The 23,807-nt window shown below is 36.5% G+C and overlaps 1 protein-coding gene across 5 annotated transcripts in view; it reads right to left on the bottom strand.

Annotated features, from left to right (window-relative positions):
* Window positions 1-10,718: 10,718 nt before the first annotated feature.
* Window positions 10,719-23,807, bottom strand: part of LOC143363246 (uncharacterized) — a 43,531-nt gene continuing 30,442 nt past the window's right edge. Inside the window, exons 1-11 of one of the 5 annotated variants that reach the window (XM_076803868.1) lie at window positions 18,930-19,143; window positions 16,994-17,211; window positions 16,347-16,617; window positions 15,950-16,131; window positions 13,904-14,014; window positions 13,717-13,813; window positions 11,673-11,720; window positions 11,434-11,607; window positions 11,248-11,359; window positions 10,990-11,179; window positions 10,722-10,920 (exon numbers count right to left, since the gene is read on the bottom strand). In XM_076803868.1, coding sequence (XP_076659983.1) covers window positions 10,901-10,920; window positions 10,990-11,179; window positions 11,248-11,359; window positions 11,434-11,607; window positions 11,673-11,720; window positions 13,717-13,813; window positions 13,904-14,014; window positions 15,950-16,131; window positions 16,347-16,615 — 1,203 coding nt within the window. In that variant the 5' untranslated portion in view covers window positions 16,616-16,617; window positions 16,994-17,211; window positions 18,930-19,143 and the 3' untranslated portion in view covers window positions 10,722-10,900. Of the gene's footprint in view, window positions 10,921-10,989; window positions 11,180-11,247; window positions 11,360-11,433; window positions 11,608-11,672; window positions 11,721-13,716; window positions 13,814-13,903; window positions 14,015-15,949; window positions 16,132-16,346; window positions 16,642-16,993; window positions 17,212-17,394; window positions 17,435-18,929; window positions 19,154-23,807 lie in introns of those variants that run through there. The other 4 variants (XM_076803859.1, XM_076803878.1, XM_076803874.1 and 1 more) reach the window with 4 other exon arrangements.

The raw sequence follows: 23,807 nt of genomic DNA, 5'->3' as shown, positions 1-23,807 counted from the left end.
TTTGCCGGACGACAAGATTGTGGACACGGTGATTTTCGGCGTACCGGATGAAACGATCGCCAGGACATTGAGATCGGCGAAACACACCGACCCCAACGACTTATATGCGTCGATGTGTGCGATGGGGAATATGCCTGGTAAGGACGAGAAGAAGACGAAGCAGGAACGCCAGGTAGCGGTTCGCCCAGCAGCACCAAAGTACGGCGTAAACGAAAAGCCACGGACTGTGGCATGTTACAATTGCGGCAAAACTGGTCACATGGCAAGGGATTGCAGAAAGCCAAGAGCGGAATGCGGCCTGTGTAAGAAGTTAGGTCACAGACGGGAGGATTGCCGGCAACAAGAGGTAAATATGGTACAGATCATTAAAAACAGTACTAATATTTATCAAATATTCGTTCGCGTTAACGGTCACAAGGTAGAAAGCTTAGTAGATACCGGAAGCGCATGTACGATTATGCATTCGTCAATAGCGGAAAAGTTCTGTATTGATACTAAGATCGTGACCGATACAGTATTCAGGGGATTTGCTAATCGATCAGTAATAATAAATAGAGTCGCGCCGATTACAATAAGAGTCCAGAATGTAACGGCGGACGTAGACTCATTCATTATACCGGATGAGTATACGGCCCATGATGTAATTCTGGGAAGGGATTTCTTACAGCAAGAACACGTGATAATGTTGAAACGGGGGAACCAACTCACGTTTAACGATATCAGAAATTCAAGAAAGCCTCAAATTATTTCTGCAATGGATATTTACGTCGTCGAAATAGATCCCAAATTAAATTTAGGGAACATTGGGAAAACGGAGCGGAAACTTTGCGTCACATTGATCGAAGAATTTCGCGATTGCATATCGTCGTCAATGCGAGATTTAGGGAAAACGAATACGGCTGCAATGGAAATTAAATGTCTTACGGACGAACTGGTAGTATATCACCCGTATCGTCTCGCGGAACCGGAGAAGAAGATCGTTCGCGAAATAATTAAGGATTTATTAGACAATGGCATTATTAGAGAATCTGATTCGCCGTATGCGAGCCCGATCACGCTGGTGAAGAAGAAGACAGGGGATACAAGGATGTGCGTGGATTATCGCAAATTGAATGCGATAACCATAAAGGACAAATATCCCTTACCCCTCATTGACGACCAGATCGACAAGCTAGGAGGCAATAAGTATTTCACAGGTCTTGATTTAGCATCAGGGTATTACCAGGTACCAGTTGCAGAAGATTCCATTGCGAAGACGGCGTTTGTCACACCAGAAGGACACTACGAGTTTTTACGAATGCCTTTTGGCTTAACAAACGCGCCAGCCGTTTTTCAAAGGCTAATGAATAAGGTTCTGGGAAATTTGAAGGACACAGCGGCATTCCCTTACCTGGACGATGTCATCATACCCTCGAAAACGGTAGAAGAAGGCATCGAAAAATTACGGAAAGTTTTGGAGGCTTTTCGAACACATGGCCTGACCCTTAAGTTGGAGAAATGTTCTTTCTTCAAAGAGACGATTGAGTACCTGGGTCGTGAAATAAGCGAACAGGGGGTAAGGCCGGGTCAACGAAAAATAGACGCCGTAAAAAATATGCCACCGCCTGAAACGGTAAAACAGGTACGTCAATTCCTGGGATTAGCAAGTTATTTCAGGAAATTTATCAAGAACTTTGCAACGCTTGTGGAACCTTTAACGCGTCTCACACGCAAGAGTGTACCATGGCAATGGAAGGAGCCGCAGGAAAACGCCTTCCGACGGGTGCAAAAGAAATTAACAGCACGACCGGTGTTATGTATCTTCGATCCAGCTCGACCTACCGAACTTCATACTGATGCGAGTTCTCTGGGTGTCGGAGCAATATTGTTGCAAAAACAAGAAGACGGAAAGTTGGCAGCGGTTGCTTATTTCAGTAAGCAAACAACAGCGGACCAAAGGTGCTATCATTCCTATGAATTGGAAACAATGGCAGTAGTTTTTGCTCTGCGGTATTTCCGGGTATATTTACTGGGAATAGAATTTAAAGTCGTAACGGACTGCAACGCGTTAAGGACAACCTTTTCAAAGAAGGACTTATTGCCACGCATAGGACGATGGTGGTTGGAAGCGCAAGAATACACTTTTGAAATCCTGTACAGACCGGGGACGAAGATGGCACATGTGGATGCACTCAGCCGAAATCCTCAACCAATCGCTCTTGAGGTCGCCTACGTGGACATTACGGAGGCGGAATGGATAACGTCGGCACAGATGCAGGACGAGCAATTGTCACGGATCCGAACAATTCTCGCCAACAACGAAAAGTCACCCGAAACAAAACATTATTTTCAAGAGTATGCGTTAAGAAAGGATAAGCTATACCGACGGTTAACAGGTAATAAAACCGTGTGGGTTGTTCCGAAAAACGCTAGGCTCCAAATATGCAGATTATGCCATGACGACGCTGGACATTTAAGCACAGAGAAGACATTGGAACGGATACAGCGGAACTATTGGTTTGCGAATATGCGACGTTTCGTAATGAAGTACGTAAACGCATGTCTAAGCTGCGCATACTACAAGCATACGTCAGGGAAGAAACAGTGTAAATTAAACACTATAGAAAAGATCCCAATTCCGTTTCACACGTTGCATGTAGATCATGTAGGACCATTCGAGACGAGTAAGAAGGGTAATAAGTATTTACTCGTAATGGTGGATGCGTTCACGAAATTCATGATCGCGGAGCCGGTAAAAAGCCAAAAGACTCGTCACACTGAAAAGGTGTTGTTAAATTTTATGTATTTATTCGGTGTTCCGACGAGGATGATAAGTGATCGTGGAACGAGTTTCACGTCACAAAGGTTTGCTACTCTGTGCAAAACGTATGGCATTAAACACGTACTTAATGCGGTAGCCACACCAAGGGCAAACGGACAGTGTGAACGGTATAATAAAACTATCGTTGACGCTTTAGCGACAAGCTCAGCAGGTCAAGATCCACGAGACTGGGACATCCAGGTAAAGAAGGTGCAGAGTGCAATGAACACCACGCACAACAAAAGTATTAATACGACGCCGATGAAAGCATTGATCGGGTGCGATACGAGAACAGTAGCTGAAGGAACACTACTGAGTCTCGTACAAGAAGGAATAGATCGATTGGATTTGGCCGCGTTACGAGGAAATATGAGCAAACATATTTCCGAAGATCAACGTAAGCAGAAGGAGCGGTATGACCGTACGCGAAAGGAAGCGCGCAGGTATACTGTCGATGAACTGGTATTGGTACGAATAACCAGTGAACCAGCAACGGGGAGCAGCCGAAAGTTGCTACCGAAATATAAAGGACCATTCAAGGTTCGAGCGGTGCTGCCAAATGACCGCTACGACGTAGAAGATTTACGAGAAGGGGTGAAACGATTACGAACAGTCGTTGCAGCTGATAAGATGAAGCCGTGGATTACGATCCAAGGGGATGACCACGATGCTGAATAAAAGCGATTTTTATATATCCTTTTATCAATGTATACAGGGACTAAAAATAGTCGCCAAGTAAGTAGTTTAAACATTATCTCACATTTTGACTATGTTCACAGAAAGGAAAAGACAAGCCGAAGGTGTAAGCTAGACACGGACGGTAGAGAAGGAGGAGAAGGGACCTTTGCCCGACGACCAGGCAAGATCCAAGGAGCGAGGGCAACGGCCTAAGCACCTGATCGAGGAGGACGACCAAAGGGTGTCATCCACCACGGTTCCGACGGGACCCACACAAGGAAAAGAAGGATGCAACGGCATTCAGGCACAAGGTGTGTCCCAATGCCAAGGATAGATACAACGGTATCTTAGACAAACGAGGAAAAATCACTCAGGGCTGCAACGGTACCCCAGTAAGACTCGACACCGAACCAGACGGACACAAGGTGTGTCTCAGGCAGGGTGGTGATGAGCAAAGGATGCAACGTGCATCATAAAGCAAGACTCTACACCGAACCGGACGGACACAAAGAGTGTCTCAGGCAGGGTGGTGATGAGCAAAGGATGCAACGTGCATCATAAACCGAGAAGGGATACGACGGTATCCATAGTTGATCGTAAGCGATACGACGGTATCGTGTTACGACAACAACCTTTATTTTCAGCCAAGTCTACACAACGAAAAGTTTTGTAAACAAAAAAAAACAACAGAGAATTGTATTGTAAGTCTGAGGACAGACCTATCGTCAGTATGGCCGAATGTTAGAAAAATCGAAGTAAACAAACGGTCGAGGCAGACCATGTATCTTTTGTCAGAGCGTTGCCCCTCGCAACTGAAACAGAGGCATACTGTCGAGCGCGTCCTCACGGCTGCGAATTTTTGGGACGGCGGACATTCTTATTCTGACTGTCGTCGTGTATGTTTGTTGCGAATAAAAATTCATAGCATATTGTAATACGCCCACATTTATTTAAGTTAACGATATCGCGTTATCTATCTCTTTGAATTTTTCTTACATACACGTATAGGCAAAATTCAATGTAGTAGTAGCTGCAGTTTTCCGCGAATATCTCCGAAACTATGGCTGAGCCGCGGTTACATGTATAGGAAAAAGCTATTCAGAATGTTGAGTTTTACATACTCACCAAGTTTCATCTCGATCGGCCACAGGTGCCTTTTGGAAGGACAGCCCACCTGTTATCTAAACATTCTTTTAAAGTCCTTTTTCACAGTCGCAGAGGAAGAAACGCTCTGTATTTTGGAATTCAAGTAATTGTAGACACTTGTATGATTCTGTTATATATACTACTTTGACAAAATTAGAAAATAAAAATTATGTGGCGTGTGTAATACCGTACAAAGCAGTTTCAGATGAATGATAATGTGTTCAGGAACTGTTACGGCAATATGTAAGATCACCCTGTCGATGAAGTATCGAATGCGGTTTATGACACGAGCGACTGGAATCCACCTCTTTTGAGGAGTTTCGTGCACACTGCATGTTTAGCCTTCCTTTAATTAGGTTTGGAGGCAGGTCTCTGGAAGTTGTGGATGCATTCGCTTGTACGGTCTGGCTTGCGACTCAATAGCGATTGTTAGCGTACCATAAAACTCCAGATGGGACACAGAACACAGGTAGGTGTTCTGGGCGCTAAGTCACAAACGCACTAAAGTACTGCAATTGTGGAAACTATTTTGTTTTTTCAATGATCGTCGCAAAAAATTGTTCTTCCTTGAATATGGATGGTACTATGGTATCGAGTTCTAAATGAGTGTTAAACAGAGCTGCAATGCAGCCCATAAAAAATTAGTAGAACGGTGAAATAAAGAGTAAACTAGAATGTTTTCGACTAAAATTATTTAAAAATAGTTCTAATATGTTTTTAAAATAATCTAGTAAAAATCTTATGGTGCTGAGGTGGAAAAAATATTTATTCATGAAGGAAAATTTTTTTCAATTAATAATAACAGTAGCTAAATATATGAAAAAATTTAAGATAGTGTTGATGACAATAGCTCATTATTAAATTAATTTTCAGGGTGGTCGCTTTTAAACTTCGATATGAGATCTGTATTTGTTCGAATTTTTCCGGGTTTTCCATTTTTTACAACTAGAGTTTGCAACTACAAAATTGGAAAGAAATAAAATACGTATCATTACAATTAATATTATTCTTAATTTATATTAATTAGAGATTTTGTACCTAAGATTTACATGTTAGTTACATATTTCATATACAACAAATAAGCTGTACGTTCTAATCCTGGTTAAAAAAATAATGTGCGTTCGGTTTTATGCTAAAAGACGACACGGTTATGTTCCAGGAAAGACGACACGGTTCTGTTCCAGGAAAGACGACATGGTTCTGTGTCATGCTAAAAGACGACACGGTTCTGTTCCAGGAAAGACGACACGGTTCTGTGCCATGCTAAAGCGGCGATGTCACGAAAGTGGGAACGCCGAAACCCCGGGCGTGAGCACTCTCCTATCCTCTCTGATAAAGACTGCCAGCCTTACGGGAGAATGCGAGCTACCCGCGCCGATGCGAGCTATCCGCACCGATGCGAGCTGCTCGCAACGAAGCGAACGGCTCGAAATAAAATCAGGCGTAAAATGACATGATGCGAGTTACAGCGGGAAGATCAGCACATCGATATTATCAAGCATTTTAGTATATTGACAATGCTAAATGTTTGCGATGTTTTATTATATATTTTGATAGTGAAATGTTGATTCAGAATTTGTATAACCCTTATTGAAAATAATTATGCAATAACAACTATTTCCTAGATTTATGTAAATAACTAGATGTGATCTGTAAAGAACGGCATTTTATATATTCCTTTATATTATACTCCGGTTCACTGTACAGTCGTAAAAATGTGTTGTCGCAAAATTGTTTATAATGTTGAAAATTAACGTTAAACCAAGTTGGAAGTTGGAAGTTCCAACAGCCTGTCATTCGGTACTGTGCAAGTATAGGTGATAAGATTTAAAAGGGCATAGCCGATTAAAATGGTCAAAACAATTGGAACCGCAAAAAGATTCCATTTCAAACAGTATTGATTTCTTGATTTTCTGGAAATGACAGAAGTAGATTTCAAAATTCTTTTCACGGAATCTTACCAATTTTCACAAGCAATTTCATATCTGGCGGAAATCGTAGACGAACACAATAATATAAATATTCATTGCCTAATCAATGTTACTTCAATATTTTTAAAACATTAAAAAAATATTGTTAAGATCACATGAATAAATAATATAAGAAATTGAAAAAATAAAGATGATGTATGGGAAAAAACATTTACCACCGACGGGATAAGAACCCCAGCGTATCCGCTCCTCAGTTCGACGTCCGGCGATGTTACAAAACTTTACGAACATTCTGGTATATATCACACAAAATACAATTTATTCTTTCTCTTAAATCACATTTCTTAGGTCAAAGAATTACTTGTTTCAATTTAATAATGCTAAAAATTACTTAATATATAGCTGCGATAAAACCAACAAGTGTAACTTTCCTCCTAATAGCAAAAACGTCGAAAAAATTCGGTTTTTATTGTTTTTTGACGATGATGTCCCACAACAAAAAATCTAAAAAAAATTGACGACACTGCCTGTTATAGTACTTTAACAAGGAACTAAACAGTAGAATAGCATGTTTTCAAATTTTTGAGAAATCTGCATTTTTCCGATTTTTTGGAGGTTTTTCATTTTTTTACGACCACAGTTTGTAACAAAAAAATCTGAAAAAATTATCAAAAATCAGCCTTAGAATCCAAAATATGTCACATTTTTTCAGAATTTTAGAAAGCATCAGAGTGCGGGAAATACGCGGAGAAGCGCGAAATCTAATTTACCCAGTAACTAACCTCATGGGCAAGATAGGGGGTTGAAATTTTACTCAGAGGGGTTTTTCCTCTAAGGGCAGTGTAGGGACTAGAGAAAGTTGGAAAACTGCTGAACACGATTTATGGTATACGTGACTAGACAATACTATTTTTGAGAGAACTGTTTAGTTTCAGACCCTAGCATGATTTTAGTTCGAGTTAGTCACAGTCTCAATAGCTGCACACGGGTACCATAAATCGTGGAGTGCCGAAGGACCTTCGACAAGAGGGCAGCGGTCGTCCGCGACCGGAAGAGTCCCACGTGCGAAAGGTCTGGAGGACACCAGCACTATTTGGAAGAGATTTCTCCCTGCCACAAAGGGCAGAGAAAAGTATAAGTAGACAGGGCGATGGAAACCCAGGCAGTGAGTCCTCAGCTACCAGTCTAGACGTCACTCTGTCAGTTGTCCGTTCTGAAATAAATCCTCCACAACAAATATCCGTGTACATTGAACCAGACATCAGACCCTCCAAAGGCAGTTTTGACCATAAATCGGCTAGGCCCTTTTAAAAGGATCTAATGTCTACGTTCAACACTCGTCATACTTTCTGTTTAGTTAATATTTTAATCTAAATCTTTTTTCAATTTGCAATTGTTGGCTCTTCTCCACGGATAACAGTCGATCTTTTATACGATGGTCCAAAATCATGCTAACTACCAAATAATTCGGAGTGGCAGCAAAGTTAAATCTACTTCCTAGCTCGACAATTAACGCGTGTGAAAATAATTTACTGCCTTTTTGGTTCGTTATCTCGGCCATTTCTTCTAAAAAGTGTACTTCCGTACAATGGGACAGTAGGGCTCTCATCAGCGAGTTAAGGTTTATGACCGGCTCGCCAGCACTCGCCCACTTAGGTCACCCGCTCTGAGTATTTAATCTACCTGCACGCGTATGCGTTTTGCTCTTCCCTCCCCATCGAGCCACTAGCTAGTTATTCATTATCGAAAAATATAAAAGTCTAAGACAATCTATTCTCAGGTTAGTTAGCTCAGATTCTGTCAAACAGTTTTTCTCAGCTTACCAGAATTCAGTCTTTTGACCTTTGGTGCGAGTACCAGTGTGGCGGCCTGTGCAAAGAGCACGCCGACGAACCGCCAGCATACATTGTAGACGCGGCGGCGACCTCGTATAAATACACATCAATATTATACAATATTTATATATCCATTCCTTTCAAAAACTATTTAACGAAGCTTAACGTTAATTTTTAACATTATAAACAATTTTGCAACAACACATTTTTACGACTGTACACTGAACCCCGGAGTATAATATAAAGGAATATATAAAATACCGTTCTTTAAAGATCACAGCTAGTTATTTACATAAATCTAGGAAATAGTTGTTATTGCATAATTATTTTCAATAAGGGTTATACAAATTCTGAATCAACATTTGTTCGAAGCGACGATGTTTCAGATTTCACAGCATGACTGTGTTTCGCACCGAGGCTGCATGCCAGCTCTTTCGTCTTCGGCAGGACACTGTCGGAGAAGGGCTAATTTATGACGCCCCCAAGTGTCTACCTTTCGAAGGAGCCAGAAGCTAGACCGCCGAAGGGTATAACATTATGCGGGGTCAGGTATATCGGTGAAACAATACTAATGCAATGTCCCAATTCTTTCGTTTTTCATAATATATTCATGAAACTTCTCCCAACACATTCGTGTAATTTTCCTGATAAAATTGACACCAAACATGATATAATTTGGATCATATTTACTAGGCAATCGTACATTCGTGCGAAGCAGCGATGTTTCAGACTTTAGAGAATGACTGTGTTTTGCACTGAGGTTACAGGAAAGTTCTTTCGTCTTCGGCGAGACAGTGTCGTGGGAGGGCTAATTTATGACACCCTCCAGTGTCAATGTTATGGAGCGGGCCATCGACGCAAGATACTAATTCGCAACAGGTTGCTTTCAAACCATTAGAGATATTGAAATCAAATTTTTACAAAAAATGTTTAGAATATATTCATTTTTATCTGGAGATAAAAACTAGAAAAAATCAATTGATAAATATAGTTTGTCCATCTATTTGTTACATTTCGCGAACAATAAAGTTTAGGGATTATTGAGGGATTCAGCATGTTAGGTTGATCTTTTTATCTAGTGCCATTACTGAAATTTCACATCCTTGTATTATCCAACCTTCCAAGATGCTAATTGGCTAAAGCGCTTTTCACTATTGTAAGAGCGCGCGAGCGCACGATTTGCCACAAGGGGTAGCAGGGCAGCGACGACATCGATGGAATTCGACGATCGCGACGCAATCTGACAATCAGCGGCCACGGTCCGCGGCGCAGTTCGCCTAGACAATAAATAACGTGAACATGTACGGGCGAGAATAAATAAAGAAGTTTCGCGATTACAATTTTCAGACCGATCGCCGCACGATGGCGCTGTGAGTTTCTGAGTTGTTACGACGAGTTGTGTTGGGTGGCTCTGTGTATGGCCACAACACAAAAATTAGACGATGAGACGACGCTGTGACGGACATTCGAGGGCGAATGTCGTTGCAGGATGGCCGAGTTGTAGGATCAGAGGACCCCCAGATCAAAAGTATGTAGGAGATCGGGAAGAACGGGAGGGTTCCGTGGGTGAGCGCGTTAGTCGATCGGCTACCACCAGTGAGGCCGTGGGTTCGATTCCCGCGGCGGCGGTGCCCTCATTTTTCCCGAGATCCTACACTATGAAAAAGTCCCGTCTCTGCAATATTGGGAAATGGTTAGTGGCATATCCTAGACCCTTGCGATCGCCGTCGACACACGTACACGCCGACCAGGCGGTGTGTGAGTGTGCCGCCACGTCAGTTCCCTTAGCCTCCCTGACAAACGACATGCTGCCGAATATTGCTAACCATTTCCTCCCAATGATGCAAAAGTAGGACTTCTGAGGACCTTTGCCGCCTAGATTGAACCTTTATCTAACGCTTTTGACTACAAAACAGTATTATCTTTGGATTATTAAGAAATAAGAGCGGGACTCCCGTACCCTTGCAAACTCGTGTACGGTGTGCGGAACTAGGGAGGGGATGCGCGCCGGGCCCACCGCCTTAACTCCTGTTTCTTATAATTGATGTAGATCAATTTTATTTTTCAAAAGGATCCTGACTCTACATGTAAAATATAAAAATAGAGATTAACATTTGATACAAGCATCATGATAAAAACTTAATGTTATACATATTTGAAATTAAAAATGATTGAATACTATTAATTAGTTTCGTTCAATGAATTAAACAATTAAACCAAACTTTTTAAATGTCATCTTACATTTTTAATACATATTTTTAATACATACGAATGCATTTTACATAACATTTATACAAGTATAATACAGAAAGTACAAAAATACGGTTTGCACTTAATAGTAAACAATTTTAAATTAATTACAGGTTAAAAGATTTGTAGTTGCAAGAATAAAATCAGTATAAATTCGTTTTATATCGAAGATAATCTTTAGAAATTTCTTAGATGAATCAAAAATATGCAATCCAAAACATTTAAAAAAAACAATCCAAATATAGAACATAGACGTTCTATTAGTACGTAGGTCCAAATCCTGTATAAAATGCAAAATAATTAGAAATCCGTTTATAGAATCAATAAAAGATCTTGAATCCGTACTTACTAGGATTGGAGGGTGTAAGAATCGGTGTGGCAAGACGGTAGCGTACCAAGTTTTCAGCCGAAGGATTGGAGGGTGTACGTAATCTATGTGGAAGTATAAATCTCGGCGGAGGAAAGGGTCGTAGCATCATAGGAGCTTGCCCTCGAATTTGCATTGGATTTGCCATCATAATTGGCCTTGGAGGGAAATGCTGAAATATAATAAATTAGTATTCTGTATAATAAATTGGAAAATGTTTATCATCACTAATATACGTACACTATAATAAATGGGAACAGGAATTTGCCCGAAATAATGTGGCGGAGGAACTCTTTCTTCCCTAGATCCAGATCTGTCCCTCCTATGTCCATAGCGATAAGACCTCTCATCCCTAAACAGTATTTATTTATTTATTAAATTTAATTCACTAATGCATCACATAGAAAATATTACTCCATAACACACCTGTGATGAGAATATCTATCCGATTTCCGTTCTTCCCTGTCCCTCGAACGCGAATGGTCACGACTTCTTCTGTTTCGCTCTTCTTCAGCAATGTGTGACTCAGTACGTCGTCTCTCCTTCTCTCCGTATCTATCACTGTACTCTCTACTTCCGTTCCTGCTACGATACCTTTCCCTAAACAAATAATATAATAACACAGTGGAACAAATTAAAAATGTACACAATATGCAAAGACTTACCTGTCCTCTCTATAACTTCTTCTGCTTTCGTGTTTCGTGTCCTCGTGCCTAAAAGAGAATAAAAAGTTAACACACCAATCGATTTTCCAAATATTGCTTACATTAATCATTAGTGAACTTAATATAATGCTAACCTTAATAACTAAACTTATATCTATAGTACAATACTCATATAAAATCCATATTTCTTTGTTCATATCCACATTAACTTAGTTTAAGTATATTAAACTACCAAACACTATCAAAAAATGTGTATCAACACCTGGCTATATACAGTGACTCAAACAATTGATCAAATGTTTAATTTTGTTTCAATTTTGATTTAATTGAATACATGTTAATAAGATATGTAACAAAATATTTTATTATAATACATAACTTAAATATGTTACACATTTTAAACAAAATGAAATGAAATTAACAAATTATGTAATGATCAAATTTTTGGTGTTCTATTGGGTTCAGTTCGGGAGACTATGGGGGCCAGTCTAAAACAGTAAAACCATGAGCTGTTAACCATTCTTTGGTGGTATTTGGTGTATATATATACACATGTGTTTTTGCAGTTTTACAAACACTATCTTTTGTTAATTTATACATGTACCTTTCTATTGGTCATTAATGACATCAATTTTTATGTATTTTAAAATTTTGTGCATCCTATCGATGTTTTTCAGTAATTTTCATTAAAAACATAAATAGATAGAAAATTAATTACGATAAAGCTAATTTACATTTACATAAATAAAGCAATCCGTAAAATTTATTAGAGTAATAAAAAAAATTAGAAGATTTTATGATCATTACTTAATTATGCAACATCAAATTCCATAAAATATTCTTTTACCCCCCCCCCCATGTCACCGAATTTTCTTATGAAAATATCAGTTATTTATGTAAACAGATTTACCAAGTAAGACCAGCTTTTAATATTGTACATTAAACCTGTGAACTCCTTATATTGGAATACACTGTCCCTTACACTTTTTTAAAAGTCATGAGCAATAGCACAGCAATAATTACAAAATGCATTAGAAACAAGTAAGAAAGTAGCATAAGCTGTGCAGTTCAAAGACAAAGAATATACAAAACCATAGTTAAACAATATGTAAAACAAAATTTTCACATTTGAAGTTACTTACCCACTGCTATTTTCATTAATATTTATGTTCTCAATATGTTACCTGAATATAACAGCCATATCAAGCAATACCAATGCAAAATTTAATGAATACATATTCTAAAACATTGTGTCTCATTGTTTATGAGAATAACAATTTTCTGTTTCAATAACAAGTTTCTGAGTTTAAAAATTTCACGCAAGACAGTTTAACCTAGTTTTAAAACCGATTTTACTTCAAGTACAAGAGGTAAAAGCAATGCCCTCCACACTCAAGATATTTTATGTTTTTGCATCGCCCCTCAAGAAAGTCTACAAGTTGACCATTATTATAAAAGCTAAAATATAAGCCATGGTATTAGCAAAAGCAAGCATATGCATACAATCAGGTACATAGCAAAGCGTGTCCGTGTCCCATGTCGTCCGTTCTCCTTACCCTTGGGAAGCATTAGTCAAGCTAGAACAAGACAAACTGTAATAACAAAAAACAACACATGCCTAAGAACAAGCTAGTAGCACATTATGCAACTAATATAGTTCTGAGTCTTAAAAGATCAAACATAAACATTTAGACACATAACATGTACAATGGCAAAGAACATTCATTATACCCACATTTATTTAAAAATTCTTCGAATTATGTGGCAAAATACTTATCAATAACATATCCATATTAACACTATGACGTCCGGTGGCTCCACGTTGGTGCCATGCGAAAAATATCGGGTAAGTGCCGGTGGCTCTACACCGACGCGACACGAATAAATCTAGATTAGACGTGCGGACGGCATAGTGTCAAAATTTTCAAACCTTATCTTATCTTATAACTTATAACTAAGTAAAAGTGTCTCATATCAGTTAGCTGACACTAATCGTAACAACTTTGCTTTCTCACAAAGAAGCATTGCCAATACAGGCACAAACCTGGAATGACGAGATAATGTCCGTCGAGGACTGTGACTTCGGTTTCTGATTGGGCTCAAAGACGCCGAGCGTTTTTTAAACGTTTTCGACTTGCCGTCTAAAAATTAAAAATTGTACCTTTGTCAAGTGGAAGTCGCAGTCCAGCACAAATGAAATGTAAAATATGTAATTTTAAATTCTTCAATACCTAAAGTGTCATTATTTACAGTTACAACAGTACGACGTTCTTCAACTTCTTCTGTTTTGGTGACTACTCCTTTAATTTCTTCCCTCTCAAATATTGGTTTCGATCCCTCTCCTATAGTGACAAATTTTTTATGAAGAAAACAATTTCAATATATATGAAATAAGCAGTTAAGCAATACTGGCAGCTATGACAGACCTTGGAGACGTTGAAGTTGCTACTCAGAGAAATTGACTACCTTCGCAAAATTGTAAGCCATCCATATAAACAATCAATCGTATTATTGCAAATTGGTAAAATAAATCAATTTTTGCTAATGTTCATCGCAATGAACAAATTATATATTAGTACAATTACGTTATAATTTACATTTAGTTTCAAGTATTTCTTAAATGAACGTTATGAAAACATCTGAATAGATTATGTTAGTGTTTACAAATTAGATTTTTTGTTTAATTGTTTTCGAAACTCTTTCTCAAAATTAATATAATATCTGCAGATAGATGTCAATAGCTTACAACTTTCTTCAGTGCCAGAATCAACATAATCAAATGTATAAAATGTATTATTATCAAATGTATAAAAAATAACTCACATTTGAATATTTATAGTATAAATTAATAAAAGATCATTTTTATAAAATGCATTTTCTCTTCAATTCTAAATTTACATTATTATACTTGAATAAGAATTTCAACTTACACCAACATTTTCTTTATACAAACCATGTTAAGTACTTTTTCTATTGAAATCGATTTTACTTTGCAAACTAATCATAAAGTTCAGTAATTTTTTCAAATTCTTAAATTTTTGAACATTTATCCAATAAAAATCCAGGTAGAAAATTATTATTAATATTTTTTTCCAAATAAAAAACAAATTTTAAAAAATGGAATTAACTGTTTCTGATACATCCTTCGGTTAAACCTTCCAAGATAACATATCTTCAAGGATGATTAACAAATCTTCCGTATTGATGATTTATAAATTTCAATTTTCATTCTAAATAGTAAAGCCAACATCCTTTCTCTGAATCAATTGAATGCTCTAGAAACCACCAATTTGTATACATGTTTTTGTTTCAATCACAGAAAATCGAAACTTTTTGACAGTAAATGAAAAAATTAAGAAGGCTAAGACTAAAATATTATACAAAAGTGTAATAGACAACTTTTTAGTTTAATATTGTCTCTTTAGTTCAAACATCTTCATAAAAAAAAATAGTTATTCACTTCTGCCTTTTCAGTTGAAGAAACTTGCAATGTAAAAAATCTTCCTAGTAGATCTTCAAATTGTTGCCATTGTAGCAAATGAAATATCTTTTGAAAAGACAAGAGCACTATACATTATACATCATGCACACATTCCCACACCAGAACATCCAGAAGATACACAAAACTTGTATGTATAGATTTATAGAATCTATACTATTCTTTGAAAAATTAACTTTTACCAACAAAACTTGTGTTGTTAATATAGCTGAAGCATAATTATTTGTGCAAAACCATAATTAAAAGTGTACACACAAAGACAAGCAAAGGATATGCGAAGCAAAGCATTAAACACTCTAAATAAAAAATATTGTGCTTACATATTGCACATTACGTGATCGCGACAGTGATCCAACGTTGTATTCCAAATTTGCTACATCCTGGATAAATTAAAACCAGTTATTAACGTTGCAAATTAAAAGCACCCTTGTATAAGTTCTTGAATATCATGGACGACACGTTATAATATTGAAATCCATAATCTTCAGAGTTGTAAAAGTTGTCGGACAGAATTCTCCCATCTTCAAATGATGCTAATCATGATGTAACCATGTTGAAATATTTATCTGTAGCTCAATAAAATATTGAAGAATAACAATGAACTTAATTTGTACGAGAGAAAGAAAATATCCTTCACACATTTCAATTTGCCAATTGTGACTTGTAGGAAGTCCTAGAAATATTCATCTTCAGCTGATGCTATTTTCCATTTCAAGTACTCCTTCATTGAATAACTAAAAAAGTTCTTAAAAAGTTATAGTGTGGAAACAATAATTACCTCCTCTTCTTTTGACTACTATATCTTCAGGATTGATAACATCTCGCTGAAGATCTGAGTCAGTTGATTTTCCAGGAATATTTCGATGAATATCTACTTTAATTCTGCGTAGCTCAGCTGCACTAATCTTTGTGCCTTCGGGTCCTTTAAATAATGGTACAGTGCCATCTACTGATTCTAATCTGAAATACAACCAATTTTTAATGACAACATACTAATCTTCTACAGGAAAATAAAGCATTCTATAATTTACAGTATATCTCTTTTATATATCAATTTTAATAACTAAAATTTCCTAGACCACGTTATATAACCTTACATGCATAGAATAGATTTCAAACTCTAAAATAGTTTCGCATTCTTAATCTATAATAGATTTTCATTCAGTTTTATCTACCTTTCAGAAAGAATTGGAGTGTTTGTTGTGCTAGAAGTACAAGGTCTTCTAGGTCGACTTCGTGGAGATTTACTTCGGCTCTTACTTCGATTTGGAGGTTTCGGAGGCAGCAAACCTTTTTCACGGGCGCGTTGCATTTCATATTCGTAAATCTTCTTTTGTTTTAACCTCTCATGCCGCCGTTGTCGTTCTTGTTCCAGCTTCCATTCTCGCCTCCGTAGCATCTTCTTCTCAGTTGCGTCGTTTCGGGACGATGAATTTGGTTTCATTTCTGCAGGAGACCGTAAAAGAAGAACTATAAACGAAAATGATGAAAAGTTATGTACGAATAATATTTGAATGCAACGACATTTTAAATGCAGAAAAAAATTACCTGATGGCATCGAAAAATTATGTTAAATAAGTACGATGAGATAAATGGAAAAATTTGCATGTAAATGTGCAGATATTTAAAAATGAAAATAATTTAATCTCGCGACAAAATGAACGGCACATAGCAAATAACAGAATGGATGACTTTTTCAAACTGCAAGACACTCAAGACTGCTCAAGGCTTTTAGGATGGCTTGTATTCTTATAGGGGTACCTTGACAATCTTGTTGGAAATGAAAGGAGTGGGGATAATCCCGCGTAAACTTAAGCCTCACCAATAGAAGAATAAGTAACTGCAAGGTCGTTAAGAAGGGTCGAAATGTTGGATGGGTCTTTGAAACTCACAGCCCTGTTCCAGGTAGGTTCCCTTAGGCATCAAACACAATAACTTTTATGGTTTTAATGTCTACCAGGTGAGCAATGTTCCTTCCAGAAATATTCAAATTGGCTTCTACATTTGTACAGTCATAGTGACTCTCTTTTTAATTCACTCCTAAAAATACATTATGATTCAGAAACGAAAAAAATTTAATTATATCGTCTTTACAATGATAAGAGTCTCGATTATAATATTAAGAAACAAACATATAATAATCTTATACAATCTTTTTCTTTATATGAACACAAGAAATGCACACATATTCCAGTAAATTCTTGATTATAAATTACAACTTACATTGAAACCTAAGGATATCATCAATGATTCGTTACACCAGAAAGCATTAAGACTTTATGAAACATTTTTCTGTATTTTCAATGTAAATAATTCGAAAAAATATTGAAATTATTTATAATCATTTAGAAATTCAATATCTTGTACTAAATCCTTAATTTTAAGGATCATCTCAAACTCATGACTCACTGATATAACTATATAACTCATCTCACTGATGACCCGGAACTCATTATTATTAGAACGGATCATCTTCAAATATTATTTCACACAAGATTTTGCAATGAACTACTTTACAATAAACATATGCATATATTTTTTTGCAATACTCAAATCATATTCACATTCTTTCTGCAACACTCAAATGATATCCATATTCTTTTTGCAACACTCAAATTAAATCCATATTTTATTTTGCAATACTCAAATCATATCCATATTCTTTTTGCAACATTCAAATCAAATCCATATTTTATTTTGCAATACTTAAATCATATCCATATTTTATTTTGCAATACTCAAATCATGTCCATATTTTATTTTCCAATACTGAAACCTATCCATATGACATTTTGCAATAATCAAATCATATTCATATTCTTTTTGCAACACTCAATTCATATCCATATTCTTTTTGCAACACTCAAATCATATCCATATTCTTTTTGCAACAATCAAATCAAATCCATATTTTATTTTGCAATACAAGTAACCTTCCTGTAACACGGTAGATAGGTTCCTAGAAAGTACAGTGTTGTATGAGACCCAGTTCCAGTACAAAAAGGGGGGTGACGAACCAAAAACTTATTGAAATATTTTTTTAAATTCTACATAAACAACTTAATTTTTATTAAAAATATAAATGTATGTACAATACAAAACAAACAATATTACTTTAATTTAAGGCAACTTTAATTTAATTGTAGCTGTGTTGTAGGAGGGTTCCTGCAATTTATGAATCGTGTTATAGCGAAACCATGTTATAAGATGCCGTGTTGTAGGAGGGCTACCTACACTTAAATTATATCCATATTTTATTTTGCAATACTCAAATCATATCCATATTTTATTTTGCAATACTAAAACATCCATAAAGTTTTTTGCAACACTCAAATTATTAATACATTCTGCGAGGTTTTACAGAAATTGTTATATTGTTTAATATATTTTATTTAAGTCTACATAATCATATGTCAGGAACGAAATGTATATATAACTCGTCACTATGGCAGTATGTATGTACATAAGTATTTATTTGCTCCACTAACATCCGAAATTTCAAAATTTTCTGTAAAACCGAGATCTTACTATTTCTTTCTAAAACCTGTGTGTTTATACTAATCTCACTTTTGTTACATTTACAAGATAATACATATATTTTTCGAAATTTATCACTATGCTGGTTAATATTTGGACTGATGAGTTATAAATGTATACTAAATATAATTCATAATAAGAAAGTACGTAACTATTTTACTTTATTTTACGTACTATTTTATTTTAGATGAAGCAGGAAACGTATAAATAAATGTGTTTACCTTTAAAAGAATGTAATTCCTGTTAATGGGTGAATTATCTCCGATAATGGGTGAATGCAATCTTACAAAATACTGTTTCTTCATTATAACAATTTCATCACAAGGTCAAACTTCCAACTGTATTCGATACTGGTTGATACTGGTCTACGAATAAGAGCGTCCATGCATTTGCATCGGTGCATTCGGACGCAACGGCATCCTACCGCAGTGCCATCTATACTACTCAAAACTCGATTTTCAACAATTTGATTCACGATAAAAACTTGAAAATACTATATAGATAGTTGCAATTACTATTTCCTTAGATGGCGGTATAAATTACATGTTAGATTAATTATTTTTTGTAGCCGTTAAACAATGGAACGATTAACTCTGTTCATTAAAAATCAAGGTTACATAAAAAATTGTTTTAATAAATTCTCCATCCGCTTACATTGTATACCGTTTGGCAGTCGCTGGGTCTTCGACGTTCAGCGCTCGTCGGTCTTCGTCAGCCGTCGTCGCCGTTTATTCGTCGAGCTGGCAAAAATTATCCGAAGATTTATTCGAAGCCTTCGAATAAATCTACGGATAAAAATGCTAAATACAGTCCAATTTGTACCGTGTTTAGTGTCATTTTAATCAGAAGAATGCCACGAATTAGTTGGTGCAAGTCCCATAAAAAAATAATGAGAAATAAAGAAGTTTTGCAATTGGATTGGCAGTTGTTTCACACCGATATCTCGCGATTCTACGAGCTCGGAACTTCAAAGACCAGCGACCGACCAACAGCCTACAATGTAAGCAGATTGGGGAATCCAGCATTATTGGAAATTTATGCTTGTATGTTTTTAATCAGAACAATATTTTAAGACGAATGAGTCGTAGAGCTTGTTCCGATCGAAATGAGTGCAAACACGACATCATTTGGACTGTCTTTAATGAGATTGTAATTTTTATCGTACCATTACGTATCAGTGAAACTTGTTCGATTACACTCGAATTTGATCTCATTTTCATCAGGAAAATCCCCTCCATTCGCTCGTCACAATTTTTTGAGGATATGTTGAAAAATCTAAAAGTTTAAACTTTCATTCGTGCGCGATTCTCCATCCGCTTACATTGTATGTCGTCTGTCTTCGCTGAGTCTTCGATGCTCGTCGCTCGGCAAAAGTTATTCGAAGATTTATTCGAAGCCTTCGAATAAAAGATATAGATAAAAGATGAAAAAATTATTCGAAGTTCGAATAAATCCGCTTCGAATAAAAAAAATTATCTTTATTCGTCGGATAAATTCTCGTCGAATAAAATTATTTATCTGATACTCGTCGAATAAAGATACTTTTTTTATTCGAACCTTTGAATAACGAATAAAGATAAAGTATCTTTTATTCGAATCGTTATTTAAATAATTTTTTATCTAAATAATGCCCAACTCTGGCCATAGGTGCCTTTTGGAAGGACAGCCCACCTGTTATCTTGTTACGAGCCAGGGCTGCGAGCAACGCGAGAGGCCGGCGAGGGGTTGTTACCCCAGGAATATGGTTTCAATTTGTTAGTTAAGTACGCGGACGCACCCAATGCGAGATCGGGTAGCCGCTAGGATAGTTGACGTCGAGGACGCACCTGATGCGAAATCAGGGAACCTCTGGGAGGTTGGAGTCAAACGCAGACGCACCCGATGCGAAACCGAGGAGCTACTAGGAGGATGAAACTTCGTGAACGCACCCAATGCGGAATCGGGGAGTCACTAGGAGAGACACGCGGCGAACCCGATTTAAAGGAAGGTGGATAACTCACAGACGCACCTGATGCGAGACCAGGGGGAGCTGCTAGGATACGGAAGAACCCAATGCGAAATCAGGGTTCCGCTAGGATGGTATAATTTTCGTGGACGCACCCAATGCGAAACCGGGGAGCCACTAGGTTGGAGAAATCTTCGTTGAATTGAATCTAAGATTAGTAAGCCTCGTAACTTATATATAATTTAATGGATACAATCCGAGCGGTAAGATTGTATCATGTGGGAACGTTCAATTATTAGATTAGGATATCAGGCAATAATTAAAGGTTGTAGATTACGCGAGTTAACAAACAAGACAAATATATTCTGATTTGGAATAGTTACAAGTGTGATTGTTTGTGTCGCGAGTGGATGTAGTAAGTGTACAATTAGAGAAATTGTTACCTAATGATGCACGGTGTTGACGCACTGGCAATGCGGGGTTAGATAGCGATTGTTGAATGCCAAATAGAATATATACCGAACTAACGGAATCTATAAGGTTACGTTTGATTCGAAAGGGACTTTAACCCGATCTCACTAGACTTGACGCGACGTGACTGCACGAGTACTGAACCGCGTCTGAATCTTGACTGAACCGCTTCTCGACTAACCAAAGAGGATGAAAATGCATGGGTTTATATACCCTAAAAATGAGAGGGGAATGTATCTGTTTTATTTTACGGTCGCATACTCGTATTTGTCGTTTCTAGTGAGTTTAAGGGTTGCAGCTGGATCTTTTGTTTATAGGGGTAAAACGAAGGGTTAGCCAGGATGTTTCCTATCAAAGACTATCTTGACAAAACATTCCAGAAGGGGATGTTTTGAAGATTTCCATATTAGGAAATCGTACGGTGCTGTTACTGAATCATGCTTCGTGCCAGCTGCGTCCAGCCGGAGTACAATTATTAAACAAGGGGCCTGTTGGGACGCTTTTCGTTCTCAGAAAAAGAGATTAGAACTTCTAATCGAAATGAACGTGGAGAAACGTCTCCATACGTAACAATCTAAACATTCTTTTAAAGTCCTTTTTTTACAGTCGCAGAGGAAGAAACGCTCTGTATTTTGGATTTCAAGTAATTGTAGACACTTGTATGATTCTGTTATATATACTACTTTGACAAAATGTTCTTGGTGCAAAGAACATTTATGTTTTTCTCATTTTATCCTTGAGTATCATTATTGCCAGAATTATGTAGAATAATCTTTGCGGATAGCTCTTCTTTCAAAATCAGCTCTTTTCAGAGCTACCATAAACGACGAGGGAAACTCCAGCTTCGAGGATTCACAGTTTAAAAAGGCTGCAGGTATATTTTGACCGTAGGCCCAACGATTGCGGAATTTCACAGGCGAATTGGCTATAAAAGTCGGTACCCTTCTTACCCCGCCGCACAGTGGTCTGAGAGCGGCTAAAACTCCATATTTTCAAGTGTCTTATAAAATGAAATTTGTTATATTTTTTACTAGTAGGGGATTAAATTAAAACGTTTCAAGGATGAATCAAATTCGGCAATTCCATAAAAATGAATTAAATTCGGCCATGCTAAGCATACCTAGGTTTCAGAATGAACTCAAGCGCATGTTTGAAGAAACCGTATGCGCCTGTAAAAATAGAAATACGAAAAATATTTTTTTTTCCTGGCTTACTTCGAGTACTAAGACTCGGAAACAATCGTGGAAACTACTTATTTTTAATTTCTTCGAGTAGTTTTACATGTAATGCCATTAAACGTGGAAAAGAGTGTTAATGAAGTTTAAAAAGTGATATCTCTCTTGCGCCAACGGGTGCCAACGTGCGCATGCTAAAAACACGTTTGTAGATGGCTAAGTAAATAATAAATCCAAAATTATACTGCGGCAACCTGCAGCTTCGCGTTTTATCTCATGAAACGTCGGTGAAAAACGTGGTGTCCCGGGTGAGGTCAGGTTTTTAGTGGGTCTAGGTACGCCAAAAATCTGTTACCTGAGCCCCACACTACCCCATTCTGGGATGTGCGTAAGTCATTTTCCTCCTCTTACTTAAAGAAAAAAAAGTATACCTTTTTCGTGTAAATAATAAGCTTAATTAAAATGTAAATAACCGTTACCTCTATATCATAAATTTTCATTGAATCTTGTACATAAGCGTATTCTTCTCATTTCATTTTATTTTAAATTACATAAAATTATTATTATTTAAATTAAGTAGTATTTTTTTATGGAGAGGAATTATTTTTTATTATTTTTAATTTAAATTGAATTATATTTCATTTAAAATTTATTTTATATTCAATCTATGTGTAAAATTTATTATTTATTATTTATTATTAATGTATTATTTATTTTTTAATTTATTTATTTATTTCTATCGTGCCCAAGAACAATTAAAAACACTTTCTATCGAAAATTTTTTCGAAATAGAGCTTTCCTAGGGTTTTACCCGTTTTCGGCCTTTTCAGACCACTGTGCGCCGCGGTAATTAGCACCGCGTCACGCTGGTACCTGCACCACCTTCTTTAGCTACTAATAAAGCAATAAACGACACATAACCCAGTGGTAGTGTTTAGTGAGAACGAACAGGTCGATATACACATATAATATGTATCAATATACCATTTCTTTTCTTGAGACTGTCTCTACTTTCTGAATCCTATATGTATTGTATATTACTTTTTAATAAATATATTAAATACATAAAATGGTACTATTTATTACATCCTGTGTTTCATATTAGGTACTGATCTTTTAATTGCAAACAATTAATAAAAATGTGATTATTAATAATCACTGTATTATTTTGTGGAATTAGCTATTACTTCAAACAGAATATTTTATCTCTGTTTAAATACAATGCTTTCTGTTTCTATACTCATTTTAAGCAGAATAAATGCTTTTTCCATTTATATAAATAAACTTTTATTTATTGATAGTAAACAAAATAATAATTGTTGTTGAAAATTTAAATACCTATTTAGCGCTATTTATATCTTGAAATTGATTCATATAAACTGTTGTTGGCTTCTTTGAACCTTTTGTTATCAAATACAATTTTAAAAAATGACGGAAAAATATTCAAAAGATTGTCAAAAAATATTTTAATGACAGTTGTTATGCGAGGTTCTATATTCGTTACAAGT

The sequence above is a fragment of the Halictus rubicundus genome, chromosome 2 (assembly GCF_050948215.1).
Source record: "Halictus rubicundus isolate RS-2024b chromosome 2, iyHalRubi1_principal, whole genome shotgun sequence".
NCBI lineage: Eukaryota > Metazoa > Arthropoda > Insecta > Hymenoptera > Halictidae > Halictus > Halictus rubicundus.
This window is presented reverse-complemented; position numbering and strand designations above follow the sequence as displayed.